This window comes from Salvelinus sp. IW2-2015, linkage group LG6.2, assembly GCF_002910315.2.
Source record: "Salvelinus sp. IW2-2015 linkage group LG6.2, ASM291031v2, whole genome shotgun sequence".
In the NCBI taxonomy this organism is placed as follows: Eukaryota; Metazoa; Chordata; class Actinopteri; order Salmoniformes; family Salmonidae; genus Salvelinus; species Salvelinus sp. IW2-2015.
In genome coordinates, this window is record NC_036846.1 from 14,946,098 (window position 1) to 14,972,862 (window position 26,765).

At 42.6% G+C, this 26,765-nt stretch overlaps 1 protein-coding gene across 1 annotated transcript in view; it reads left to right on the forward strand.

Annotated features, from left to right (window-relative positions):
* The window catches only part of elf1 (E74-like ETS transcription factor 1), a 45,954-nt gene that overhangs the window by 10,590 nt on the left and 8,599 nt on the right, over window positions 1-26,765 (forward strand). Inside the window, 4 exon segments of the mRNA XM_070444253.1 lie at window positions 6,767-7,160; window positions 21,861-22,032; window positions 22,233-22,340; window positions 22,852-23,007. Coding sequence (XP_070300354.1) covers window positions 7,089-7,160; window positions 21,861-22,032; window positions 22,233-22,340; window positions 22,852-23,007 — 508 coding nt within the window. The 5' untranslated portion in view covers window positions 6,767-7,088.

Genomic DNA, 26,765 nt, shown 5'->3' on the forward strand with positions numbered 1-26,765 from the left:
TTAACTTTTAAGAAGGCACACCTGTTAATTGAAATGCATTCCAGGTGACAACCTCATGAAGCTGATTGAGAGAATGCCAAGAGGTCCATTGCTCGTGTTTCTTGGCACAAGCAAGTCTCTTCTTATTATTGGTGACCTTTTAGTAGTGGTTTCTTTGCAGAAAAGTTGTCATCAAGGCAAAGGGTGGCTATTTGAAGAATCTCAAATATATTTTGATTTGTTTAACACTTGTTTGGTTACTACATGATTCCATATGTGTTATTTTATAGTTATGAATTCTTCACTATTATTCTGCAATTTAGATAATAGTACAAATAAAGAAAAACCCTTGAATGAGTAGGTGTTTTAAAACCTTTGATTGGTAGTGTATGAAAATGTAGCTGCTTTGGTTTCAAAGCAAATTGTATTTGTCACATGCGCCTAATACAACAGGTGTAGGTAGACCTTACCGTGAAATGCTTTCTTGCAAGCCCTTAACCAACAATGCAGTTAAAGAAAATATTTACTAAATAAACTAAAGTGTCAATGTAAATTGTCCAGGTGGCCATTTGATTCATTTTCTTATGGCTTGTGGGTAGAAGCTGTTAAGGAGCCGTTTGGTCCTAAACTTGGCACTCCGGTACCGCTTGCTGTGAGGTAGCAGAGAGAACAGTCTATGACTGGAGTCTCTAACAAATGTTTTGGGGGGCCTTCCTCTGACACCGCCTAATATATAGGTCCTAAATATCAGGAAGATTGGCCCCAGTGATCTACTGGGCCATACGCACTACCCTCTGTAGCGCCTTACGGTCAGATGCTGAGCAGTTGCCATACCAGGCGGTGATGCAACCGGTCAGGGTGCTCTTGATGGTGCAGCTGTAGAACTGTTTGAGGATCTGGGGACACATGTGAAATCTTTTCAGTCTCCCGAGGGGCAAAAGGTGTTGTCGTTCGCTCTTCCCGACTGTCTTGGTATGTTTGGACCATGATAGTTCGTTGGTGATGTGAACACCAAGGAACTTGAAACTCTCGACCCGCTCCATTTCAGCCCCGTCGACGTTAATGGGGGCCCGTTTGGCCCTCCTTTTCCTATAGTCCACGATCAGTTTCTTTCTAGATAGAAAGGTATGCCTACCAAATTGAGCCTACGCTACCCACTGAGCACAGACTGCAGTTCAATATTTTGTTTTTACCTTCAATGTAGCTTCACTTTTGCCAGGCTAATAGCTAGCAGTTTCTGGGAACGAGACCATGCTCTAGAGATGTATTTGAGGTTAAGCCTTTCTGTTTGTCTCTCTGACTGAGACTGAACTACTCAAGTAGAGGGCTATATTCCGTCACTGGGATATGATGAGCTGTTGTAATTGACTGCAGTGGGTCAGTTTTCCTAAACTTTGCGGTGTTTAGTGAAGAGAGAAGTGTGATTTATGCCCACTCTCTTGTCTATCCTCTCCATCCACCCTGAAATGCCAGGAATGCCAGTGTTAGTCAGTTTCCCCACTATCACCAAGCAGGAAAGAACTCCACACTCTCCCTGTCTTCCCTCTAACTTTCTCCCATTTCCACCCCAAAAGCGCTCATTAGATCAGGAGCTATTCTGAGACTCTTGAGCTGACAGCATTGAGGCCATGATCTTACACTCTCGATACAGGGCTAGTGAGTGTTAGAGCATGCAGCACCACCCATAATACTACCGCCCATCACATAGTTATACCAGAACCATCGGAGCATTCTCCAACCACCCTATAACAACGTCACCTCTTTTGAACATTGAACATCTCACATTTTGTAATTCGAGCAAGTAACCGGGGTCGATAAGAATAGTTTGTTCTTGGTCGGTTTTCTTGTTTCCCACAATGTTTGCGTGGTTGCCACATGCAGGCTGACTCATTGCCTAGTCATTCAATTGACTTAAATTACCTCCTTTCATGGTCAACAATGAGCTCAGCTGAGGAGAGCGAAGAGGAGGGAAGCATGGCCTGCTGGGAGCTGTGCGTTTGTTACACGGGTGTATTACATTTCGTGAAACGTTCAGAACATTGCAGATAAAACGGTAGGCCTAACAAGTTTATTGTTGAATTCGTGAATTCAACACAAAATCATTTAGGTTAAAATGTACGTTGATTACTTTTTGCAAATCCAGTCAGTTTTCCAAGTTGATTCAACATCATCAGATAGATTTTTTGGGGTCGAAATGACATGAAAACAACATTGATTCCAACCAGTTTTTGCCCAGTGGGTAATCTCTATTCCACCTAACAGACAGTCATATCAACTGTTTTTTGCCCAGTTGGTAATCTCTATTCCACCTGACAGACAGCCATATCTGTTCTACACAATACAACGCTCTGTAACATCGCTCCCTTTTGAACAGACCGCAGGCCTCTAATTGGTTGTTATTGCGACTGCTAGTTACTTTGGGAGAGGGAGAGCAGTCTTCTGCTGTCTTTTCTCAGCTAGCTCCTCCTCCTACAGCACATAGAGCTGAGGACACGCTACAACAGACAGCCATGTTTGAGGGAGGGAGTGTGTGGAGCAAGTCAACCGTCAGTCACGTGACGTGAGCCACAGTGGAGTGGTAATTACTTCTACTAACTCCTGCAGTCTGAGGCTGGTCTAGAGTGGCCCCACCCAGCCTAAAGTCACACTGCTTTATTTGCTCTGTGGAGGCTTGTGAAATTGAGGAACACTTTAACAGAGCAAGAGAGCGTTCCTCCCTTCTGTTTTGCTTTGCTTGTTTCTCCTCTCCTCTGGCTGAGAGTGATCTCAGCCTCCCTCTGCCTGTGCAGACAAGGCAGCTGTTGTCATGTGCTCTGGGATACTGTGCAGGTCTCTCTAATGACTGACTGTAGTATCTCTGTCTGCCCTCAGCACTGGGCCACCCAAATCAATGATTCAGTAACAGGAGGGATATAGAGTACATGCATGTGAGCACACACACACACTCTCACACACACACAGACATTGTTCACATTTAACCCATCATATAGAAAAGCCAGGCCCTTCTACCTTGATATTTCTATTGATCTGATAACAGGCTTTTGGCTAGCATCAGATAACCCACTTGTGATTGGACGGTGCGAATGATTCATTCAGTCACAAGCTTATCTCTAAACTCTTGGACTAAGATAACGTAATAGTTTGGTTGATTGATGGCACTTTCAAATTCTAACATACAGTCATGGTGGATGGCATGCTGAATAGGAGAAAAGGGAAATTGAACAGAGAAGTGAGACAGGATTGTAGGGGTCATATCATATTCTGGCCTCTCTAAAAGGGACAGTTAATTTAAAAATCAAAATTTCTCAGTGCGCATATCCACAAAACACTCATACATTTCATACACTCATACACTCCAGTCACCCACGTCATAGACTGTTCTCTCTGCTACCGCATGGCAAGTGGTACCGGAGTGCCAAGTCTAGGTCCAAAAGGCTCCTTAACAGCTTCTACCCCCAAGCCATAAGACTGCTGAACAATTAATCAGATTGCCACCCAGACTAGAGGTCAACCTATCGGCATGGGCGATTCATTAGGGATGATTTCAAGTTTTCATAAAAATCGGTAATCGTTATTTTTGGACGCCGATTATGGCCGATTACATTGCAATCCACGAAGAGACTGCGTGGCAGGCTGACCACCTGTTACTCGAGTGCAGCAAGGAGCCAAGAAAAGTTGCTAGCTAGCATTAAATGTATCTTTATAAAAAACAATCAATCTTAACATAATCACTAGTTAACTACACATGGTTGATGCTATTACTAGTTTATCTAGCTTGTCCTGCGTTGCATATAATCAATGCGGTGCCTGCTAATTTATCATCGAATCACAGCCTACTTCGCCAAATGTGTAATGATTTAACAAAAGCGCATTCGCGAAAAATGCACAATCGTTGCACCAATGTACCTAACCATAAACATCAATGCCTTTCTTAAAATCAATACACAAGTCTATTTTTTTAAACCTGCATATTTAGTTAAAAGAAATTCATGTTAGCAGGCAATATTAACTATGGAAATTGTGTCACTTCTCTTGCGTTCAGTGTAAGCGGAGTCGGGGTATATGCAGCAGTTTGGGCCACCTGGCTCGTTGCGAACTGTGTGAAGACCATTTCTTCCTAACAAAGACCGTAATTAATTTGCCAGAAATGTACATAATTATGACATAACATTGAAGGTTGTGCAATGTAACAGCAATATTTAGACTTAGGGTTGCCACACGTTAGATAAAATACGGAATGGTTCCGTATTTCACTGAAAGAATAAACGTTTTGTTTTCAAAATTATAGTTTGCGGATTTTACCATATTAATGACCTACGGCTCGTATTTCTGTGTGTTTATTATATTATAATTAAGTCTATGATTTGATAGAGCAGTCTGACTGAGCGGTGGTAGGCAGCAGTAGGCTCATAAGCATTCATTCAAACAGCACTTTCCTGCGTTTGCCAGCAGCTCTTCGCAATGTTTATGACTTCAAGCCTATCAACTCCCGAGATTAGGCTGGCAATACTATAGTGCCTATAAGAACATCCAATAGTCAAAGGTATATGAAATACAAATGGTATGGAGAGAAATAGTCCTATAAATTCCTATAATAACTACAACCTAAAACTTCTTAACTGGGAATATTGAAGACTCATGTTAAAAGGAGCCACCAGCTTTCATATGTTCTGAGCAAGGAACCTTAAATGTTAGCTTTTTTTTTCTCACATTTTTTTCACTTTTACTTTCTTCTCCAACACTGTGTTTTTGCATTATTTAAACCAAATTGAACATGTTTCATTTATCTGAGACTAAATTGATTTTATTGATGTATTATATTAAGTTAAAATAAGTGTTCATTCAGTATTGTTGTAATTGTCATTATTACAAATCTATGTTAATAAAAATCGGCCGATTTAATCGGTATCACCTTTTTTGGTCCTCCAATAATCGGTATCGGTGTTGAAAAATCATAATCGGTCGACCTCTAACCCAGACTATTTACATTAACCCCCCCTTTGTATTTATAATGCTGCTACTCGCTGTTTATTATCTATGCATAGTCCCAAATTACCTCGACTAACCTGTACCCCCGCACATTGACTCGGTTATTGTTATGTCATTTTCTTTATTATTATTTTTTTTTTTTACTTTAGTTTATTTAATAAATATTTTCTTAACTCTATTTCTTGAACTGCATTGTTGGTTAAGGGCTTGTAAGTGAGCATTTCACAGTAAGGTCCACACCTGTTGTATTTGGCACATGTGACAAATAACATTTGATTTGATTTACATTTTAAGTGATTGATTTTGACTTTGAAGTGAACTGTCCCTTTAAGTCTAGAAGGGAGCATTGGAGTTGGGCAGTACCAATGATGTCATAGACTGTATCCTGCATAGAATGAAATGTGCCTAAAATAAATATACTTTATCTCTATGCAGCCAGGACTGGGTTCTCATATGAACCTGACCTGTAGATGCCTACGTTCTTCACTGGGCTCCCATATGAACCTGACCTGTAGATGCCTACGTTCTTCACTGGGCTCCCATATGAACCTGACCTGTAGATGTTTACATTGTTCCCAGAGACGCAGAGAGAGAGAAGGTTTCTGCCTAGTCCAGGTTTATGTGTGCTGTCTGCTCCGTGTGTGGCCCCTATCCTGTCTCACTGCTTTTTGTGCAGAGTCACCTAGTAGACCGAGCTGTCAGAGTTGTCACTGTGCCCACGGAGAGGGATTAATGGGGTGCCTGGAATGGAAGCACCCCCCCATTTACCCACACCAGGAGGTCCATTCCCCTGGGAGGGGGCAAGTGTCCTCTCACCCCCTTTTCCCATTATTCCTTTCCACTCCTCTCCACTCCCCCTTTCCCTCATCTGAGCTTTATGTTATGAGCAGACTGGGAAGAAACAAGCAACTTTTAATCACAAATTTGGGAAATGGACACTGGGTATGTACATAGTCAATGGTAGGCTTCGAGGGGACTCCTATGGTAGGTACACATATAGCTCATCTCTTGGCAGTTGTACTGTAGACTACTTTATCACTGACCTCAACCCAGAGTCTCTTAGAGTGTTCAGTCAGTCCACTGAAACCCCTATCAGATCACAGCAAAATCACACTCTACTTGAACAGAGCTTTGCTCAGTCATGAGGCATCAAAGCCAAAAGAACTGAATAATATTAAGAAATGCTACAGTATTCCTCTCCTCGCCTAATTTGAACCCCACACATCTTCCCTCTCTCATCCTCCCCGCCTTTTCACCACCCTCTGAGACACAATTGGACCAGGAATGCACTTGGTCAGGCATTTCAAGGCAAACAGGCCCCACCCTGCAACAGTAGAGAAAGAAGGGGGGGGGCTTACTAAGTACTGCTGCCATCCTGACTCTCTCAATTCAATGAATCTCTCTCTACTCTCTTACTGTTGCCAGCCCCCCCCCCCCCCCCCTTTAATCTTTAAGCAGACCACCGGACCCTCCCTTTCCCCTCCATTGCCCTTGAGACCAGCTTGTGGGGTGTGGGCTACGCTTTCACTACGATAGGCTTTATTTCATCAGGCGGATACAGTTTTGTGGTGCACAGGAGACCCAGGTTCGACTTTGAACCCCAGTCAGTCACAGTTGGTCTTACACACACACACACACAACACCAACACACACACACACCACACACACACACACACACACACACACACACACACACACACACACAACACACCACACACACACACACACACACACACACACACACTTGGCTCCTAATGACTGTTTACTGACATGTTCCTCTCTCTCTCCTCTCTCTCAGGCAGGTGTAGATGCTACAGACGCAGCAGGCCCCAGGAAGAGGCTGCCTCCATCCATCAGTGTGGCTCTTCTCTGATTCCTGGGTCTCTCAGTCGCACTTTGCACCACACCTTAACAGGGACCACAGAGAAAAGAAACAGGAGTGAGGAGGCCTCTGGATATTCTCAAGAAGGGAAGCCTTTTTGTTTTGACCCACAGTATCACTGACCTTTCAACCTTTGGTTCAATCTGGTGGTTTCCTTGTGATTGGACACTCCCTAGAGGGGTTGGAAATCACCCTCCCCGTCTGTCCGTCTGCGTCCTACCTTCGGACCTCCATCACTATGGCGACTGCGGTGCAGCCCAACGAGCTGGTGTTTGAGTTCGCTAGCAATGGGATGGATGAGATAAACCAGGTACCTGTCATTACATTGGAGCTTAGCAGTAGTCGATATCAGTAGTGTTATCATGATGTACCACTACCACCAATATAGAAAACTTCAAGATGGAGTCTGCAGTAGGGGGAAACGGCACCACTGGCCACCTCACCACCATTGTTAAAGTTTTTGCTGCTGAGGTGCATCGCGCAACATGGTAAAAAAAAACTTGCAGTACATATTGTGCTCTTCTAACGAGCGTGCAATAATGTCTGAGGGGAAAAAAACGGTGTTTGTTGTTTGCAGTAACTTCTTTTTTGTTGTAATATTGCATCAGATGTGCCTGATTCACCATTAAGGTTTCCTGCAAGTCACTCTAAGTAACATAATACAAAAAATCCCCATCAAAATCTGTCAATTTAGGCTAGAGCATGGGCTGCATCTCAATCCACCGCATCCGCCTATGTCGGCCTTCCGCGTCTGCGGTGGAAAGTGGCCGAGCTACAGCAGTGTTTTTCAGAGCATGAGACATCCCCGAAAATCGGTCTTCTCACGAAAACGGCTCTATTATGACCACTCTATGGATAGGATAGACTCTCACGCTCTCTTTTTCCCCCACAAGTGTCATGGAACTCGTCTGAAGGTGACCCATACAAATTAATGGAAATCTGGAGGTAGTTTTCTGCCAACAAAAATCTGGGGTTAAATATGTGCCCAAAAAAACAAAAATATTTCCTGAGCTTTCTTATGTCTACTAGATATCGGACAGATACTTTAAAACCTTATTCCTTATGATTTATTTTTGGACTGTCTTTTTTTCCATTTATGAATGTGTTATTCAGTGCATTTCTATGGGCTATAGTAGTAAAGGCCAAATTCAATATTTTATCAAATAATTGTAAATGTAAAGGGGTACTAAAATTCTAAATCAAATAGCTAAATGATCCATGGTATGATCATCTTAAAATTATTCCATATGTTAGCTTAGTATGGAGAGAAAGAGTGGAGTATGAAGGGATGGCAAGGAGAGGGCTGGGAAATGAAGTGTGGGCTGTTGGGAGGACAGAGACGGAAAGTGTGAGAGACCTGGAGTTGGGACTCTTTTAGTGTGCGTGGGAGATGAGGGTGGGGCTTTGCCAGGACCCAGTCAATTTACAGCACAAAATGTACGGTTTGTATGTGTTAGTGCACTTCAGTGCCCAGGTGTGTTTATCTTACCTCCACATCTTTGTCTGAATTCTGTGGAACAGGTTTGTGTGTGTGTGTGTGTGTGTGTGCACGTGTTTGTGTGTCTCTGCATTTTGTATTTGTGTAGATGTGGAGGGATGAGTTGTCACTGGATCCTCTTGCCTGAATGTCCTGGTTCATGCCTAACCAGACATACCTGTTGTGTGGAAATAACACAGGCCTCCTCTAGGGTTTCTCCCTGCGCAGAGGATTACATCGCCTGTCCACCTGGTAGCTTGAAAAAAGCTCTTAAACTTAACTTATATATATTTAGTGCTAACGCTAACGAAGGTGGCCATTTTGTTTTTGCCAGAGCTAGCTAGTCTGAAGGGTTTATCTTTCCGTATGGGGTCTGTTGGAATCGGAGAAAGCCACAGCTAGCCTAGCTTGCTGGACAGTAATGACTAGCCTTCTTATATTGGATTTTACAGTCAATAAGTAGCTCCCTGAATCAGAGCCATGGTGTAATGATTTCAGAATGATGTTTAGCTCAGTTTAGCATCTGAAAGCTGCTATTAGAGTTATATGGCAGCCTGCTGTGAGAGTTCTATGGCAGCTTGCTGTGAGAGTTCTATGGCAGCCTGCTGTGCGAGTTCTATGGCAGCCTGCTGTGCGAGTTCTATGGCAGCCTGCTATGAGAGTTATATGGCAGCTTGCTGTGAGAGTTCTATGGCAGCCTGCTATTAGAGTTGGCAGCCTGCTGTGAGAGTTCTATGGCAGCCTGCTATTAGAGTTGGCAGCCTGCTGTGAGAGTTATATGGCAGCCTGCTATTAGAGTTGGCAGCCTGCTGTGAGAGTTCTATGGCAGCCTGCTATTAGAGTTCTATGGCAGCCTGCTATTAGAGTTGGCAGCTTGCTGTGAGAGTTCTATGGCAGCCTGCTATTAGAGTTCTATGGCAGCTTGCTGTGAGAGTTATATGGCAGCCTGCTATGAGAGTTATATGGCAGCCTGCTGTGGTCATACACTTACATTATTTACACCCACTCCCGCATTTAACTGAACAGTCATTCAAGTACAGAACTCCATTAGGTCTCTCAAAAGCACACCCCTTTTTAATTATTTCAGTTATCTGTGGTGTGGCAATGTATGCCATTCACTTCCTCTATCAGCCCCATTAGGGGATGTTAAAAGTAGGTAGGTGGGGCTAACAACGGCGTCATAGGCAGGTAAAGCAGAACCGAGTTGATTATAGGGGAACCTCTCACACACAGGGGCTTGCTTTCATAGCCGAAACTGGGAACTTGGAGATAAAAATCACCCAGTGATCGTTATCTCTCTGGTTTCCCTAGAGGCAGCCATTATGGCGCATGTGTAATTCGTTCTAAATTTCATACTCTGTTTTACACCTTTAATTAGCTTAGAGTGTCTCTTGACTCCTTCTGGTCAACATGATACTGGTCCGCCATGTTTTCGTGATACCGGGCCGCCATGCTTTCGTGATACCGGGCCGCCACGCTTTCATGGTACTGTGCCGCCATGTTTTCATGGTACTCCGCCGTTTCTTTTTCTTGATACTGGGCGGCCATGTTTTCATGGTACTGGGCAGCCATGTTTTCATGGTACTGGGCCGCCATGTTTTCATGATACTGGGCCGCCACGTTTTCATGATACTGGGCCGCCACGTTTTCATGATACTGGGCGGCCATGTAACGGCTGTTGGTGGAAGAAGGCGAGGACCAAAGCGCAGCCTATTACGTGTTCATGTTTGTTTATTGACACTGAACACTAAATACAAAAATAACAAAGGGAATAACCGAAACAGTCCTGAAAAGTGAAAAACACTAAACAGAAAACAACTACCCACAAACACAGGTGAGAACAGGCTACCTAAGTATGGTTCTCAATCAGAGACAACGATTGACAGCTGCCTCTGATTGGGAACCATACCAGGCCAAACACATAGAAATACAACACACAGAACAAAACATAGAATGCCCACCCCAACTCACGCCCTGACCAACCAAAATAGAGACATAAAAAGGATCTCTAAGGTCAGGGCGTGACAGGCCATGTTTTCATGGTACTGGGCGGCCATGTTTTCATGGTACTGGGCCGCCACGTTTTCATGGTACAGGGCCGTTTCTTTTTCTTGATACTGGGCGGCCATGTTTTCATGGTACTGGGCCGCCACGCTTTCATGATACTGGGCCGCCTACGCTTTCATGGTACTGAGCCGCCACATTTTCATGGTACTGGGCCGCCACGCTTTCATGGTACTGGGCCACCATGTTTTCATGCTACTGGGCTGTTTCTTTTTCTTAATACTGGGCGGCCATGTTTTGATACTGGGCCGCCATGTTTCCCTGTGTGGGGTGTATCACAACGGAGATTCACTAAGTTAGCCATTCTACAGATATAGCTCTTTTGTTACAAAACTGGAGCTGACAGGGGTTATTGAGAATATCGAGTGCATCCTGTTTCCATTGATCATCCTTGAGATGTTTATACAACTTGATTGGACCTGTGGTCAACTCAATTGATGGGACATGATTTGGAAGGGCACACACCTGTCTGTATAAGGTCCCACAGTTGACAATGCATGTCAGAACCAAACCAAGCCATGAGGTCGAAGGAATTGTCCGTAGAGCTCCGAGACAGGATTGTGTCAGGGCACAGATCTGGGGAAGGGTACCAAAACATTTCTGCAGCATTGAAGATGGCCTCCATCATTCTTAAATGGAAGAAGTTTGGAACCACCAAGACTCTTCCTAGAGCTGTCCACCCGGCCCAAACTGAGCAATTGGGGGAAAAGGGCCTTGGTCAGGGAGGTGACCAAGAACCCGATAGTCACTCTGACAGAGCTCCAGAGTTCTTCTGTGGAGATGTGAGAACCTTCCAGACGGACAACCATCTCTGCAGAATTCCACCAATCAGGCCTTTATGGTAGAGTGGCCAGACAGAAGCCATTCCTCAGTAAAAGGCACATGACAGCCCACTTGGAGTTTGCTAAAAGGCACCTAAAGGACTCTCAGACCATGAGAAACAAGATTCTCTGGTCTGATGAAACCAAGATTGAACTCTTTGGCCTGAATGTCAAGCGTCACGTCTGGAGGAAAGCTGGCACCATCCCTACAGTGATGCATGGTGGCAGCATCATGCTGTGGGGATGTTTTTCAGTGGCAGGGACTGGGAGACTTGTCAGGATCGAGAGAGAGATGAACGGAGCAAAGTACTGAGAGATCCTTGATGAAAATCTGATCCAGAGCGCTCAGAATCTCAGACTGGGGTGAAGGTTCACCTTCAAACAGGACAATGACCCTAAGCACATAGCCAACACAACACAGGAGTGGCTTCGGGACAAGCCTCTGAATGTCCTTGAGTGGCCCAGCCAGAGCCCGGACTTGAACCCGATCGAACATCTCTGGATAGACCTGAAAATAGCTGTGTAGCGACGCTCCCCATCCAACCTGACAGAGCTTGAGAGTATCTGCAGAGAGGAATGGGAGAAACTCCCCAAATACAGGTGTGCCAAGCTTGTAGCGTCATACCCAAGAAGACTAGAGGCTGTAATCGCTGCCAATGGTGATTCAACAAAGTACTGAGTGAAGGGTCTTATGTAAATGTAATATTTCAGTTGTAATTTTTTTATACATTTGCAAAAATGTTTTTGCTTTGTCATTATGGGGTATTGTGTGTAGATAGATGAGTGGGGAAAATAATTTAATTCATTTTAGAATAAGGCTGTAACATAATAAAATGTGGAACAAGTGAAGGGGTCTGAATACCTTTGAATGCACTGTATGCGCGAAAGCTATCTAGCAGGCTAACTATTTGATCATGCTTTCTGACAAACCCTCCAGGTGCAACTGAGCCCCATTTACGTCAAAACAACAACAGTAGACAGACACAGACATCTTCTGCCCCGTCAGCAGATTCTGTGTGGGATTCAGTCTGTCATGGTCTGGTCCTGCTATGGAGGGGAGACAGTGTGGGGTTTAATACACTGCAGTGAACTCAGCAGACTCACTGGTGCTCTCTTCATGTCTGGATACACACGTGTGCTCACGGACTCACTCACATCAGTGAATCCAGATGGGGCTCCCTACTGACTGAGATGCTGCTATAGTCTGAGAGCATTACGTCAATGACATTTCATCTTTTACAGTCAAGCACACAACAACAGCACCCTTTATTTTATACTTCCCAAGTGGTCTCGTGGCCCACTGTTGACCATTAGTTCTGACATCATGGAAAATCATTTTGCATGGACTCTGTTCTGAAAATGCAGATATTGTCTGTGAAGTTACTAGAACAGTCCCTGAACTCATAGCTATGTTCACATAGTTTAATTTTATGGTAATTAATGATTCAACCTAAAGCAGTTGTGTGTGGCATTGTGCTGTTAGTGTACTGTTAGTTCTCTGGTTAAAGTGTAGCATTGAGTGAATGTCGCCTTGGACTCCCTAGTCCCTCCGTGGGCTAAAAGCTGGAGTTCCCGGGGTTCAACCACAACAATGGAAACTAGTGCTTTAGAAGAGAGAGAGAAGTCTAACCCATAGAAATATAATTACTAAATTGGACAAGAATTACCAAAAAAGCAGAACCCTTATAATGTTCCACAACATAACAAAGACTATCTCAAGGGTAAAGGTAAAGTCCTACAACTCTGAACGTTGTTAGGCTATTCCATTAAAACCGATTTGGAAGTTTAAGTAAAAATGTTGTTACTTCCTTTCAGTATGGCTAAGTATTTGGCCACTAATTGTTTTCTAATGATTGAGAACTTGAATGAACTGTTTGGGCAGGACAAAGCATCCCAGATCATATGATAATCAGGCAATGAGCTGTAGTCTGCTGCCATCTCTTGGTTATTTTCAGAAACTGATACTGAATTCATTTGTTTCCTCTGGCTATGAGAGTGTAATCAGGCTATAATACTTTGCACCATTTCATTAGAGCATTTTTGTTTGTTTGATATTTAGAATAGCTTAACCTGAAGTAAAAGACCTGCAAGCTAGGAGTCCTGCCTGCTCCATGTTTTTTTTCAAGCCGGGACTGGAGCTTTTAGGGTATGGGTCATGCCACAAATTCGGTGCCTTTTGAGATTTGTAACTTGGTGAAAAAAACCATTTGATTTTACCTCATTTTAACATTCTGTCATAAAGAGCACATGTTCAACCTAATAAAATAACAGTTTTCCCATTTCATAGAAAATGACTATAGTAAGTGCCTATTTAGTGCAAAATAAAGTAACAGGGTTGACGATGTCATCTTAAATCAACCATGAATCCCCTTGTGACAGGGGGAATGGAAGGTTGTTGTGTGCAGCAGAGATGGGCATTTGAATGCAAGCTGAAGCTTCACAATAAAAAATAAACATTTCCACCACAAAACACCAGAAAATTTACAAATAGAGTAGAACCAGCTCACCTGCTTTTACACCATGATTTGGCTATTAGATGTTCAATATTTATTTTGAAAATAGGATTTAAAAGGGAATATTTTCATCATATTAAAAACGAGAGTTCAGACAAAAAAAACCTATCTTAAAATTCATCACTAATCACATAAAATAAATAATAATCTTTAGAAATGACTTTGTCAAAGTAAAACAAATAATTAGAGCTTTACAATGATGATAAAAATGTGGAGACATTTTGGCGTTAAGTGGGTTAAAATTCCTGGAAGTCACAGAAGTGCATGGAGGGACATTTTGGCACTTAAGTCTTTATTCATACACATTTTTTTGATTTATTGAATCTCAATGTGGTCTGTATTGAAGGGCACATTATTGAATATAACATGCTTTTCAATATTTGTGCACAATTTATACTTAAGATATCAAAGGGACGCAAAAGACACTCATTTCGTGGAACCACCCACTTAATGGGAAAAAACTCACGGAAAGAGGTGCCATCCACACTGCTTCATGTTATGGTACTGTTGAAGACAGCAATATAACAGTGTGCTGAAGGAAAATAAAACTGTTTGTTTACTCCACAAGGACCTCACGCAATGAGAAATGAGAGAAGCTTGTTGTGTCCACATGTCCTGTCAGGATAACTGCCATGTCACATGGGTAGGCCTACTGTAGACAGTGTTTCCCCTACCATTGTATAGGGCGATATGTATTTAAATAGACACTGGATGTTTGCTTGCAACCTGCCTGGAAAATAAGCTAGGAGAAACACTGGTGGAAGCGGTCAGTGTTCAAAGGGTTGCCAGGTGGGCTTGGTTGCCATACGCTACAGTTTCTTACACACTGAGCATACCAAACGTTAAGAACACCTCCCTAATATTTAGTTGCTCCCCCCCCATTTGCCCTCAGAACAGCTTCAATTCGTTGGGGCATGGACTCTACAAGGTGTCGAAAGCTTTCCACAGGGATGCTGGCCCATGTTGACTCCAATGATTCCCACAGTTGGGCTCCCGAGTGGCGCAGCGGTCTAAGGCTTTGCATCTCAGTTCTAGAGGCGTCACTACAGACCCTGGTTTGATCCCAGACTGTATCACAACCGGCCGTGATCGGGAGACCCATAGGGCGGCGCATAATTGACCCAGCGTCGTCCAGGTTGGGGGAGGGTTTGGCCAGGGTAGGCCGTCATTGCAAAATAAGAATTTGTTCTTAACTGACTTGTCAAGTTAAATTAAGGTTAAATAAAATAAAACATTTGGCTGGATGTCCTTTGGGTGTTGGACCATTCTTGATACACACGGGAAACTGTTGAGCATGAAAAACCCAGCAGCATTGCAGTCCTTGACACAAACCGGCGCGCCTGTCACCTAGTACCATACCCCATTCAAAGGCACTTAAATATTTTGTCTTGCTTATTCACACTCTGAATGGCACACATGCACAATCCATTTCTCAATTGTCTCAAGGAATCCTTCTTTAACCTGTCTCCTCCCCTTCATCTACACTGATTGAAGTGGATTTAACAAGTTCCATCAATAAGGGATCATAGCATTCACCTGGTCAGTCTATGTCGTGGAAAGAGCAGGTGTTCTTAATGTTTTTTTTATACTCAAGTGTACTCAGTTTGGCCAGAGCTTTGGTAATTTCCTCTTCCCATGTTCAGAAATGTTGTGCTGGAAATGAGGGAGCGTGTCTGGAATCCCCAGCAACAAGACACAGGGGTATGAGGTATGAAAGGAGTGAATGGGTTGACAGTGTTCATGAGGTATGAAAGGAGTGAATGGGTTGACAGTGTTCATGAGGTATGATACTGTAGGAGTGAATGGGTTAACTGGTCATTTATTTTTATTTAAAAAAATAATAATTTCACCTTTATTTAACCACGTAGACCAGTTGAGAACAAGTTCTCATTTACAACTGCGACCTGACCTAGATAAAGAAAAGTTACACATAGGATAAACAAACGTACAGTCAATAACACAATAGAAAGTATGGATATACAGTGTGTGCAAATGTAGAATGATTAGGGAGGTAAGGCAATAAATAGGCCATAGTGGCGAAATAATTACAATTTAGCAATTAAAAACTGGAGTGATAGATGTGCAGAAGATGAATGGCAAGTAGAGATACTGGGGTGCAAAGGAACAAAAAATTTATAACAATATGGGGATGAGGTAGTTGGGTGGGCTATTTACAGATGTGCTGTGTACAGTTGCAATGATCGGTAAGCTGCTCTGACAGCTGATGCTTAAAGTCAGTGAGGGAGATATGAGACTCCAGCTTGAGTGATTTTTGCAATTCGTTCCAGTCATTGGCAGCAGAGAACTGGAAGGAAATTCGGCCAAATGAGAAATTGGCTTTGGCGGTAACCAGAGTGTAATATACCTGCTGGAGCGCGTGCTACGGGTGGGTGCTGCTATGGTGACCAGTGAGCTGAGATAAGGCGGGGCTTTACCTTGCAAAGACTTAGATGACCTGGAGCCAGTGGGTTTGGCGACAAATATATATATATTTTTTTCACCTTTATTTAACCAGGTAGGCAAGTTGAGAACAAGTTCTCATTTACAATTGCGACCTGGCCAAGATAAAGCAAAGCAGTTCGACACATACAACAACACAGAGTTACACATGGAGTAAAACAAATATACAGTCAATAATACAGTAGAAAAATAAGTCTATACACAATGTGAGCAAATGAGGTGAGATAAGGGAGGTAAAGGCAAGAAAAGGCCATGGTGGCGAGGTAAATACAATATAGCAAGTAAAACACTGGAATGGTAGATTTGCAGTGGAAGAATGTGCAAAGTAGAAATAGAGATAATGGGGTGCAAAGGAGCAAAATAAATAAATACAGTAGGGGAAGAGGTAGTTGTTTGGGCTAAATTATATAATGGCTATGTACAGCTGCAGTAATCTGTGAGCTGCTCTGACAGCTGGTGCTTAAAGCTAGTGAGGGAGATAAGTGTTTCCAGTTTCAGAGATTTTTGTAGTTCGTTCCAGTCATTGGCAGCAGAGAACTGGAAGGAGAGGCGGCCAAAGGAGGAGTTGGCTTTGGGGATGACCTGTGTAATATACCTGCTGGAGCGCGTGCTACAGGTGGGTGCTGCTATGGTGACCAGCGAGCTGAGATAAGGGGGGGCTTTACCTAGCAGGGTCTTGTAGATGACCTGGAGCCAGTGGGTTTGGCGACGAGTATGAAGCGAGGGCCAGCCAACGAGAGCATACAGGTCGCAGTGGTGGGTATTATATGTAGCTTCGGTGACAAAACAGATGGCACTGTGATAGACTACATCCAATTTGCTGAGTAGAGTGTTGGAGGCTATTTTGTAAATGACATCGCCGAAGTCGAGGATCGGTAGGATAGTCAGTTTTACGAGGGTATGTTTGGCAACATGAGTGAAGGATGCTTTGTTGCAAAATAGGAAGCCGATTCTAGATTTAATTTGGGATTGGAGATGCTTAATGTGAGTCTGGAAGTAGAGTTTACAGTCTAACCAGCACCTAGGTATTTGTAGTTGTCCACATATTCCAAGTCAGAACCGTCCAGAGTAGTGATGCTAGTCGGGCGGGCGGGTGCACGGCAGCAATCGTTTGAAGAGCATTGAACCCTGTGGCACCCCCATAGAGACTGCCAGAAGTCCGGACAACAGGCCCTCCAATTTGACACACTGAACTCTATCTGAGAAGTAGTTGGTGAACCAGGTGAGGCAGTCATTTGAGAAACCAAGGCTATTGAGTCTGCCAATAAGAATGCGGTGATTGACAGAGTTGAAAGCCTTGGCAAGGTTGATGAAGACGGCTGCACAGTACTGTCTTTTATTGATGGCGGTTATGATATCGTTTAGGACCTTGAGCGTGGCTGAGGTGCACCCATGACCAGCTCGAAAACCAGATTGCATAGTGTAGAAGGTACGGTGGGATTCGAAATGGTCGGTGATCTGTTTATTAACTTGGCTTTCAAAGATTTTAGAAAGGCAGGGAAGGATGGATATGGGTCTGTAACAGTTTGGGTCTAGATGACCGCGGCAGCTTTCCGATCTTTGGGGATCTCAGACGATACGAAAGAGAGGTTGAACAGGCTAGTAATAGGGATTGCAACAATTTCGGCAGATCATTTTAGAAAGAGAGGGTCCAGATTGTCTAGCCCTGCTGATTTGTAGGATCCAGATTTTGGATTTGGGTGAAGGAGAAGCGGGGGGGGGGGGTTTGGGCAAGTTGCTGCAGGGGGTGCTAAGCTGTTGGCCATGGAGAGGTAGCCAGGTGGAAAGCATGGCCAGACGTAGAAAAATTCTTATTGAAATGATCGATTATCATAGATTTATCGGTGGTGACAGTGTCCCCAAGCCTCAGTGCAGTGGGCAGCTGGGAGGAGGTGCTCTTATTCTCCATGGACTTTACAGTGTCCCAAAACTTTTTGGAATTAGTGCTACAGGATGCAAATTTATTTTTGAAAAAGCTAGCCTTAGCTTTCCTAACTGACTGAGTATATTGGTTCCTAACTCGCCTGAAAAGTTGCATATCGCGGGGGCTATTCGATGCTAATGCAGAAGCCACAGGATGTTTTTGTGCTGGTCAAGGGCAGTCAAGTCTGGGGTGAACCAAGGGCTATATCTGTTCTTAGTTCAACATTTTTTGAATGGGGCACGCTTATTTAAGATGGCGAGGAAAGCACTTTTAAAGAGCAACCAGGCATCCTCTACTGATGGGATGAGGTCAATATCCTTCCAGGATACCCGGGCCAGGTCAATTAGAAAGGCCTGCTCGCTGAAGTGTTTTAGGGAGCGTTTGACAGTGATGAAGAGTGGTCGTTTGACCTCAAACCCATTACGCATGCAGGCAATGAGGCAGTGATCACTGAGATCCTGCTTGAAGACAGCAGAGGTGTATTTAGAGGGCAAGTTGGTCAGGATGATATCTAAGAGGGTGCCCATGGTTATGGATTTAGGGTTGTACCTGGTAGGTTCCTTGATAATTTGTGTGAGATTGAGGGCATCTAGCTTAGATTGTAGGACGTCCGTGGTGTTAAGCATATCCCAGTTTAGGTCACCTAACAGTACGAACTCTGAGGATATATGGGGGGCAATCAATTCACATATGGTGTCCAGGGCACAGCTGGGGGCAGAAGGTGGTCTATAAGAAGCGGCAACGGTGAGAGACTTGTTTCTGGAAAGGTGGATTTTTAGAAGTAGAAACTCGAATTGTTTGGGCACAGATCTGGATAGTATGACAGAACTCTGCAGGCTATCTCTGCAGTAGATTGCAACTCCGCCCCCTTTGGCAGTTCTATCTTGTCGGAAGATGTTATAGTTACGGATGAAAATTTCAGGATTTTTGGTGGACTTCCTAAGCCATGATTCAGACACGGCTAGGACATCAGGGTTGGTGGAGTGTGCTAAAGCAGTGAATAAAACAAACTTAGGGAGGAGGCTTCTGATGTTAACATGCATGAAACCAAGGTTTTTACGGTTACAGATGTCAACAAATGAGAGCGCCTGGGGAATGGGAGTGGTGCTGGGGGCTGCAGGGTTAACCTCTACATCGCCAGAGGAACAGAGTAGGATAAGGGTACGGCTAAAGGCTATAAGAACTGGTCGTATAGTGTGTTCGGAACAGAGAGTAAAAGGAGCAGATTTCTGGGTGCGGAAGAATAGATTCAAGGCATAATGTACAGACAAGGGTATGGTAGGATGTGAGTACAGTGGAGGTAAACCTAGGCATTGAGTGACGATGAGAGAGATTTTGTTCTAGAGGCACCAGTTAAGCCAGGTAGGTCACCGCATGTGTGGGGGATGGAACAAAAGGGCTATTCTAAGCATATTGGGCAGGGCTGGGGGCTCTACAGTGAAATAAGACAATAATCACTAACCAAAACAGCAATAGACAAGGCATTTGAATTAGGGAAGGCATGTGTAGCCGAGGTTGAAATTCTAGATAAGTGAGTATCATGTACGCTCAATTAGTCAGTAGAGATGCTACCTACTACGCTAGGTGAGCTGGGAGACACGGCGATTCAGTCAGCTAGCGGGCTGGGGATTAGCAGATGGGCCTCAGGCGACGTCGCAATTGGAAGAGCCTATTGGAAACCACTCGGACGGTTACGTCGGCAACCAAGTAGTGATGGATCGGCGGGGCTTCTTGTCGGCAGTAAAGGGTCCATCAATTACAAAAGAGGTATTGTAGCCAAGAATTGTCTGGTGGTCCTCTTTGGCTAGCCGGGAGATGGGCCAGCTCGAGCTAGCTCCAGGCTAACTGTGCTTGCTTCGGGACAGAGACGTTAGCCAGGAGTCCACTCGGATAGCAGCTACTCGGAATAGCATAGCTAGCTGCGAGATTCGATGTAACGGTTCAGAGCTTGCGTTGGAATCTGGAGATGTGGTAGGGAAAAAGCATTCTGATATTTCTTAAAAAATATATATGTAGCTGTTATTAACCAGTTTGTCAATTCTTGTTAGGATGAGGCCATGTTGGTCACATGAGAATAGGGTGTTAGATCTATCTGTCGGTCTGTCTGTCTGGCTCTGTGTGTGTGTCAGTCGTTTCTCTGTGTGGTTGATCAGTGTCGTCTGTCTGTCTGTCTACTGATCGTGTGGTCGTCTGTCGCTCGTAGGTGGTAATCAGTTGGCGTCTGTCGTCTTCTTGTCTGCTCTCTTGTCTGTCCTGTCGTTCTGTCGTCTCATGCTTTCGCGTCTTCTATCTCTGTTCGCTCTTACCATCTGCATCTTCCTGGTTCGCTCCTCGCTATCTCCTGTCGCCTCTCTCTCTGTCGGCGTCGCTTCTTCTGTCTGTCGCTCTCTCTCTCTTGTCGCTTCTCTCTCTCTGCGCTCATCTCTTCCGTCCTGTCGCTTCTCTCTGTCTTCCATCGTCTCTCGTTGTTTTCTCTCTCGTCGCTCTCTCCTCGTCTTGTTCGCGCTCTCTCTCTGCTGTCGCTCTCTCCTCTTGTCGTCTCTCTCTCTGTCGCTCTCATGGCTCTCTTGTTTTCCTCTCTTGGTCGGCTCTCTCTCTCGCCTGTCGCTTTCTCTCTCTGTCGCTCCTCTCTGTCTGTCGCTCTCTCTGTCTGTTTCCTCTGTCTCTCTCTCCTCTTGTTCGCCCCTCTCCTTCTCTCGTCGCTCCTCTCTCTCTGTCGCTCTCTCTCTCTGTCGCTCTCTCTGTCTGTTTTCTCTCTCTGTCGCTCTCTCTTCTGTCGCTTCTTCTTGTCGCTCTCTCTCTGTCGTTCTCTCTCTGTGCTGTTCTCTCTCTGCCTCTCGTCTCTGCTCGCTCTCTCTCTGTCTTCCTCTCTCTCTCTGTCTGTCTCTCTCCTTCTGTTTTCCTCTCTCTGTCGTCTCTCTGTCTGTTTTCCCTCTCTCTCTCTCTGTTCTCTTTTCTCTCTCTGTCTGTTTTTCTCTCTCTGTCTGTTTTCTCTTCTCCTATCTTGTTTTCTCTCTCTCTAGTCTCTCTTCTCTGTCTGGTTTTTCTTCTTCTCTGTCTGCTTTTCTCGTTCTTCTGCGTCTGTCTGTCTGTTTCCTCGTCTCTCTCTCGTGCTGTTCTCGTCTCTCTCTGTCTGTTTTCTCTCTCGGGTCTGTTTTTCTCTCCTGTCTCTGCTCGTTCTGTTTTTCTCCTCTCTGTCTGCTTTCTCTCGTCTGTCTGGTTTTTTTTCTTCTGTCTGTTTTTCTTCCGTCTCTGTCTCTGTCTGTTTTCTTCATCTCTCCTGATCCTCTCTCTCTGTCTGGGTTTCCTCTCTCTCTCTCTCTCTCTGTCTTTCTGCCTCTCTCTCTCTCTCTCTCTGTCTTTCTGCCTCTCTCTTTCTCTCTCTCTTTCTTTCTCTCTCTCTCTTTCTTTTTCTCTCTCTCTTTCTTTCTCTCTGTGTAAGTAGTTCCTTTTGTTCAGCTGCATAGGGATCAAGCCAATGTGTGAGATATACCAGAGCAACTGTAAAAGCACAGTGTATAAGTCTACATTAACTTTACAAAGGATATACGATAAAAACCAAGCAAAAGACATGTCATTCTGTGGTCTAACATCTGTGGTCTAACGTCTGTGGCCTGTGGTCTAACGTCTGTGGTCTAACGTCTGTGGTCTAACGTCTGTGGTCTAACGTCTGTGGTCTAACGTCTGTGGTCTAAGTCTGTGGTCTAACAACTGTGGTCTCTGTCTTCTGTTGGCCTCTCTGTGTGTCCAGCTGGATGATCCGTCCGTGTTCCCAGCAGTCATCGTGGAACAGGTGCCTGCTGCTGACCTCATGCAGGTCTACTCGGGCATGGAGTCGGATGAGGTGACCAACGGCATTATGGTGGACAACACTGTACATGTGATGGAGGAGCCCATTATGGTCGGAGACGTGGGCCTCTCAGGTGAGGGGGAGGAGGGCATGATACTTTACACAAGCATGCATGCATGCCTAGGGGGTAGGAGCTAGGAGTTGATTCCGGACAGGGCCTGGTATTATCTAAATTACCTAGAATTCACCCTTATTGATTGTAATATCCTTTCAAGATTGTCTCTAAAGCTGTCTGTTTCTTGTTCTGATGACAATCCCTGTCTGATTGGCCAGTAGAAACGACGGTATCGGGCACAGAGGATAACATGGAGACCAATGAGGCTGCGGCAGCCCTTCTTAACATGGAGTCACCAAACAACATTCTGGATGAGAAACGCATGAGTACGAATTCTGTTCTGTTGTTGCTACTCTCTAGGAGGAGGTTAGGGGAAGGAGTATTTTTTGTATATGTTGGTACCACATGTGTACTGAATCCAACTTCTACCCCAGAGCAATTATCTTGTGGGTTTTATTTTATCTGACCTAGTATTGATTCCGTGCTCTTTTCAAGATTCTATTCTGGATTTTCAATTTCTTTACCTTTGATATTGAATACTGCATTGTTGAGGAAGAGCTTGTAAGTAAGCATTTTACCATACTGTTTACACCTGTTTTATCCTGTGGAGGTGATAATTACATTTTGATTTGATTTATCCCTTTCAAAACATATGGTTAAAACCTGCACATTTTTGATGAAGGCTATTTGTATTCAGTTTAATTTGTATGCGGTTTCATTTGTATTATTTCCACTAACTCCTGTCATTATCTCTGGCTGTTGCTTTAGTTCAGTCTCACAATAATATTACAGAACTGGGAGTCATATTGAGTGTACTACTGTTTTCTCTTGTTGTAGTTCATACGTACGGGACCATGTTGGAGTCTGACTACACCTACATCCACCTGCGGCCGGAGCCCAACGGCTGCATGGATGTATCGCTGGACGATGAAACATCCTCCATGGACGAGATCCCTCAGAAGAGCGTGTCCAAACCACAGAGGAAAACCAAAGGTACTGCAGGGGTTCTACTGGAATGTAGGGAGCACTGTTGCAACACATGATTTAGTCTTGTTTTTAATCTTCTATATGAAGATGTTCCACTTACTCTCATGTTTCGAAGAGATATGCTTATAAGCGTTACACAGGAGTACCTTGGAAACCTTATTAACCATAGCTTATAGCCTTATTAACCACAGTTTCTAGCCTTATTAACCATATCTTATTATAGCCTTATTAACCATAGCTTATAGCCTTAAAAGCTTTATTAACCATAGTTTACAGCCTAATTAACCATAGCTTATACAAGACCTATATTAACCCATAAGCTTACCAGGCCTATGAACCATAGCTGACGACCTGTTTTTTTATTAAAATAGCCGTATCATCATCTTATTCTAATCCATATTGTGTATTCAGCTCTATATTTAAAATCCGTTATATTCTTACTGCGTATTAACCAATAGTGTTATAATATCGTAGCTTCTTATTAATCCTTAGTCCAGTGTCTTTGGGATAGTAGAAACTCTAAACTCATATCAGTCTAGAGAGAGTAGCTCTGCAGTCGTCTAGATATAAATTCACAAATAGCCATTCAGTCCACACAGGCTCTGATCTGCCTTATTAAACCAGTTACAGCCCCTTATACTCATAGATACTACTCAACTAAGGGCACATTAACAGTCTCATTACGCATAAGGTGCTCTATTAGCCTTATTAACCATAGCTTATAGCCTTATTAACCACAAGCTCTTATAACCTTATCTAAACCTAGCTTACAGCCTTATTAACCATAGCTTACACAGCCTTATTAACCATAGCTTACAGCCTTATTAACATACTTATAGCCTTATTAACCATAGCTTATAGCCTTATTAACATAACTATATAGTCCTTATTAACGCATAGTTTAATAGCTTATTAAACCTACTTATTATTTATAGCCTTATTAACCATAGCTTATAGCCTTATTAACACATAGCTTAAAGTCTCATTACTTAACCATAAGCCTTACAAGCCTTATTAACCATAGCTTACAGCCTTATTAACCTTATCTTATAGCCTTATTCACCATAGCTTATAGCCTTATTAACCATAGCTTATATCCTTATTAACCATAGTTTTATAGCCTTATTAACCATAGTTTCAGCCTTATTAACCATTGTTTACAGCCTTATTAACCATAGTTTGCAGCCTTATTAACCATAGTTTACAGCTTATTAACCATTAGAGTATCACTTAATTAACCATAGCTTATCAGCCTTATTAACCTTATCGTTATAACCTTATTAACCATAGCTTTAACCTTATTAACCATAGCTTATAACCCTATTAACCATAGTTTACAGCCTTATTAACCTTATCTTATAGCCTTATTCACCATAGCTTAATAGCCTTATTAACCATAGCTTAAATCCTTATTAACCATAGTTTACAGCCTTATTAAACCTTATCTTATAGCCTTTATATCCATAGCTTACAGCCTTATTAACCCTTATCTTAATCCAGCTTATTAACCATAGCTTATAGCCTTATTAACCATAGCTTAAGTCCTTATTAACCATAGCTACAGCCTTATTAACCTTATCTTATAGCCTTATTACACGCCTTAAGCCTTATTAACCTATCTTATAGCCTTATTAACCTAGCATTTTAGCCTTATTAACCACGGTATAAAACTTTATATTAACCGTAGCTTACAGCCTTATTAACCATAGCTTACAGCCTTATTAACATAGCTTACAGCCTTATTAACCATAGCTTACAGCCTTATTAACCATCCTATACCTTATTACATAGCTTACAGCCTTATTATAACCTTAGCTTATAACCTATTAACCTTATCTTATAACCTTTATACCAAGCTTACAGCCTTATTAACCTTATCTTATAGCCTTATTCACCATAGCTTATAGCCTTATTAACCATAGTCTAACCTTATTAACCATAGCTTACAGCCTTATACCTTATCTTATAGCCTTATTAACCATAGCTTACAGCCTTATTAACCATAGCTTACAGCCTTATTAACCTTATCTTATAGCCGTATTAACCATAGCTTATAGCCTTATTAAACAGTTTATAACTTTATTAACCGATGCTTACAGCCTTATTAACCATAGCTTATAGCCTTATTAACCATAGCTTATAGCCTTATTAACCATAGCTTACAGCCTTATTAACCATAGCTTAAGCCTTATAACCATAGCTTATAGCCTTATTAACCATAGCCTCATTATAGCCTTATTAACCACAGTTTATAACCTTATTAACCGTAGCTTACAGCCTTATTAACCTATAGCTTAGCCTTATTAACCATAGCTTATAGCCTTATTAACCATAACTTTATGCCTTATTAAACATAGCTTATAGCCTTATTAACCATAAGCTTATAGCCTTATTAACCTACATACGTATAGCCTTATTAACCATAGCTATACAGTCTTATTAACTCTAGCTTATAGCCTTATTAACCAAGCTTATAGCCTTATTAATCATAGCTTACAGTCGTATTAACCTAGCTTATAGCCTTATTAACCATAGCTTATAGCCTTATTAACCATAGCTTAAGCCTTATTAACCATAGCTTATAGCCTTATTAACCAAAGCTTATAGCCTTATTAACCATAGCTTATAGCCTTATTAACCATAGTGTATAGCTCTAATAACCATAGCTTATAGCTTATTAACCATAGCTTATAGCCTTATTAACCATAGTGTATAGCTACCTCTATTAGCCTATTAACCATAGCTTATGCCTTATTAACCATAGCTTATATGCCTTATTAACCATAGTTATAGCCTTATTAACCATAGCTTATAAGCCTTATTAACCATAGCTTATAGCCTTTTAACCATAGTGATAGCCTTAATAACCATAGCTTATAGCTTTATTACCATAGCTTATAGCCTTATTCACCATAGCGTATAGCCTTATTAACCTAGCTTATATAGCTTATTAACCATAGCTTATTGCCTTATTAACCATAGTTTAGCCTTATTAACCATAATTAAGCCTTATTAACCTAGCTTATTGCCTTATTAACCATAGCTTATATGCCTTATTAACCATAGTTTTATAGCCTTATTAACCATCAACTTATAGCCTTATTAACTAAGTTATTGCGCTTATTAACCATAGCTTATTGCCTTATTAACCATAGCTTATTGCCTTATTAACCATAGTTTATAGCCTTATTAAACACTATAGTTATAGCCTTATTAACCATAGCTTATTGCCTTAATAACCATACTATATTGCCTTATTAACCATAGTTTATAGCTTATTACCATAGTTTATAGCCTTATATAACCTATATTATAGCCTTATTAACCATAGCTTATTGCCTTATTAACCATAGCTTATTGCCTTATTAACCTAGTTATGCCTTATTAACCATAGTTTATAGCCTTATTAACTCATAGTTTCTTAGTCCTATTACCATAGTATTGCCTTATTAACCATAGCTTATTGCCTTATTACCATGAGTTTTGGAAGCCTTATTAACCATAGTTTATAGCCTTATTAACCATAGCTTATAGTCTTATTAACCATAGTGTATAGCCTTATTAACCATAGTGTATAGCCTTATTCACCATAGTGTATAGCCTTATTAACCATAGTGTATAGCCTTATTAACCATAGTGTATAGCCTTATTCACCATAGCTTATAGCCTTAATATTATCAAATTGTTCATAATACAGTGCTGACATTTGTTTAAATTCAGTCAATAACAGGGATGTGCTTAATTGGGTGTCACCTTTGGGTGTT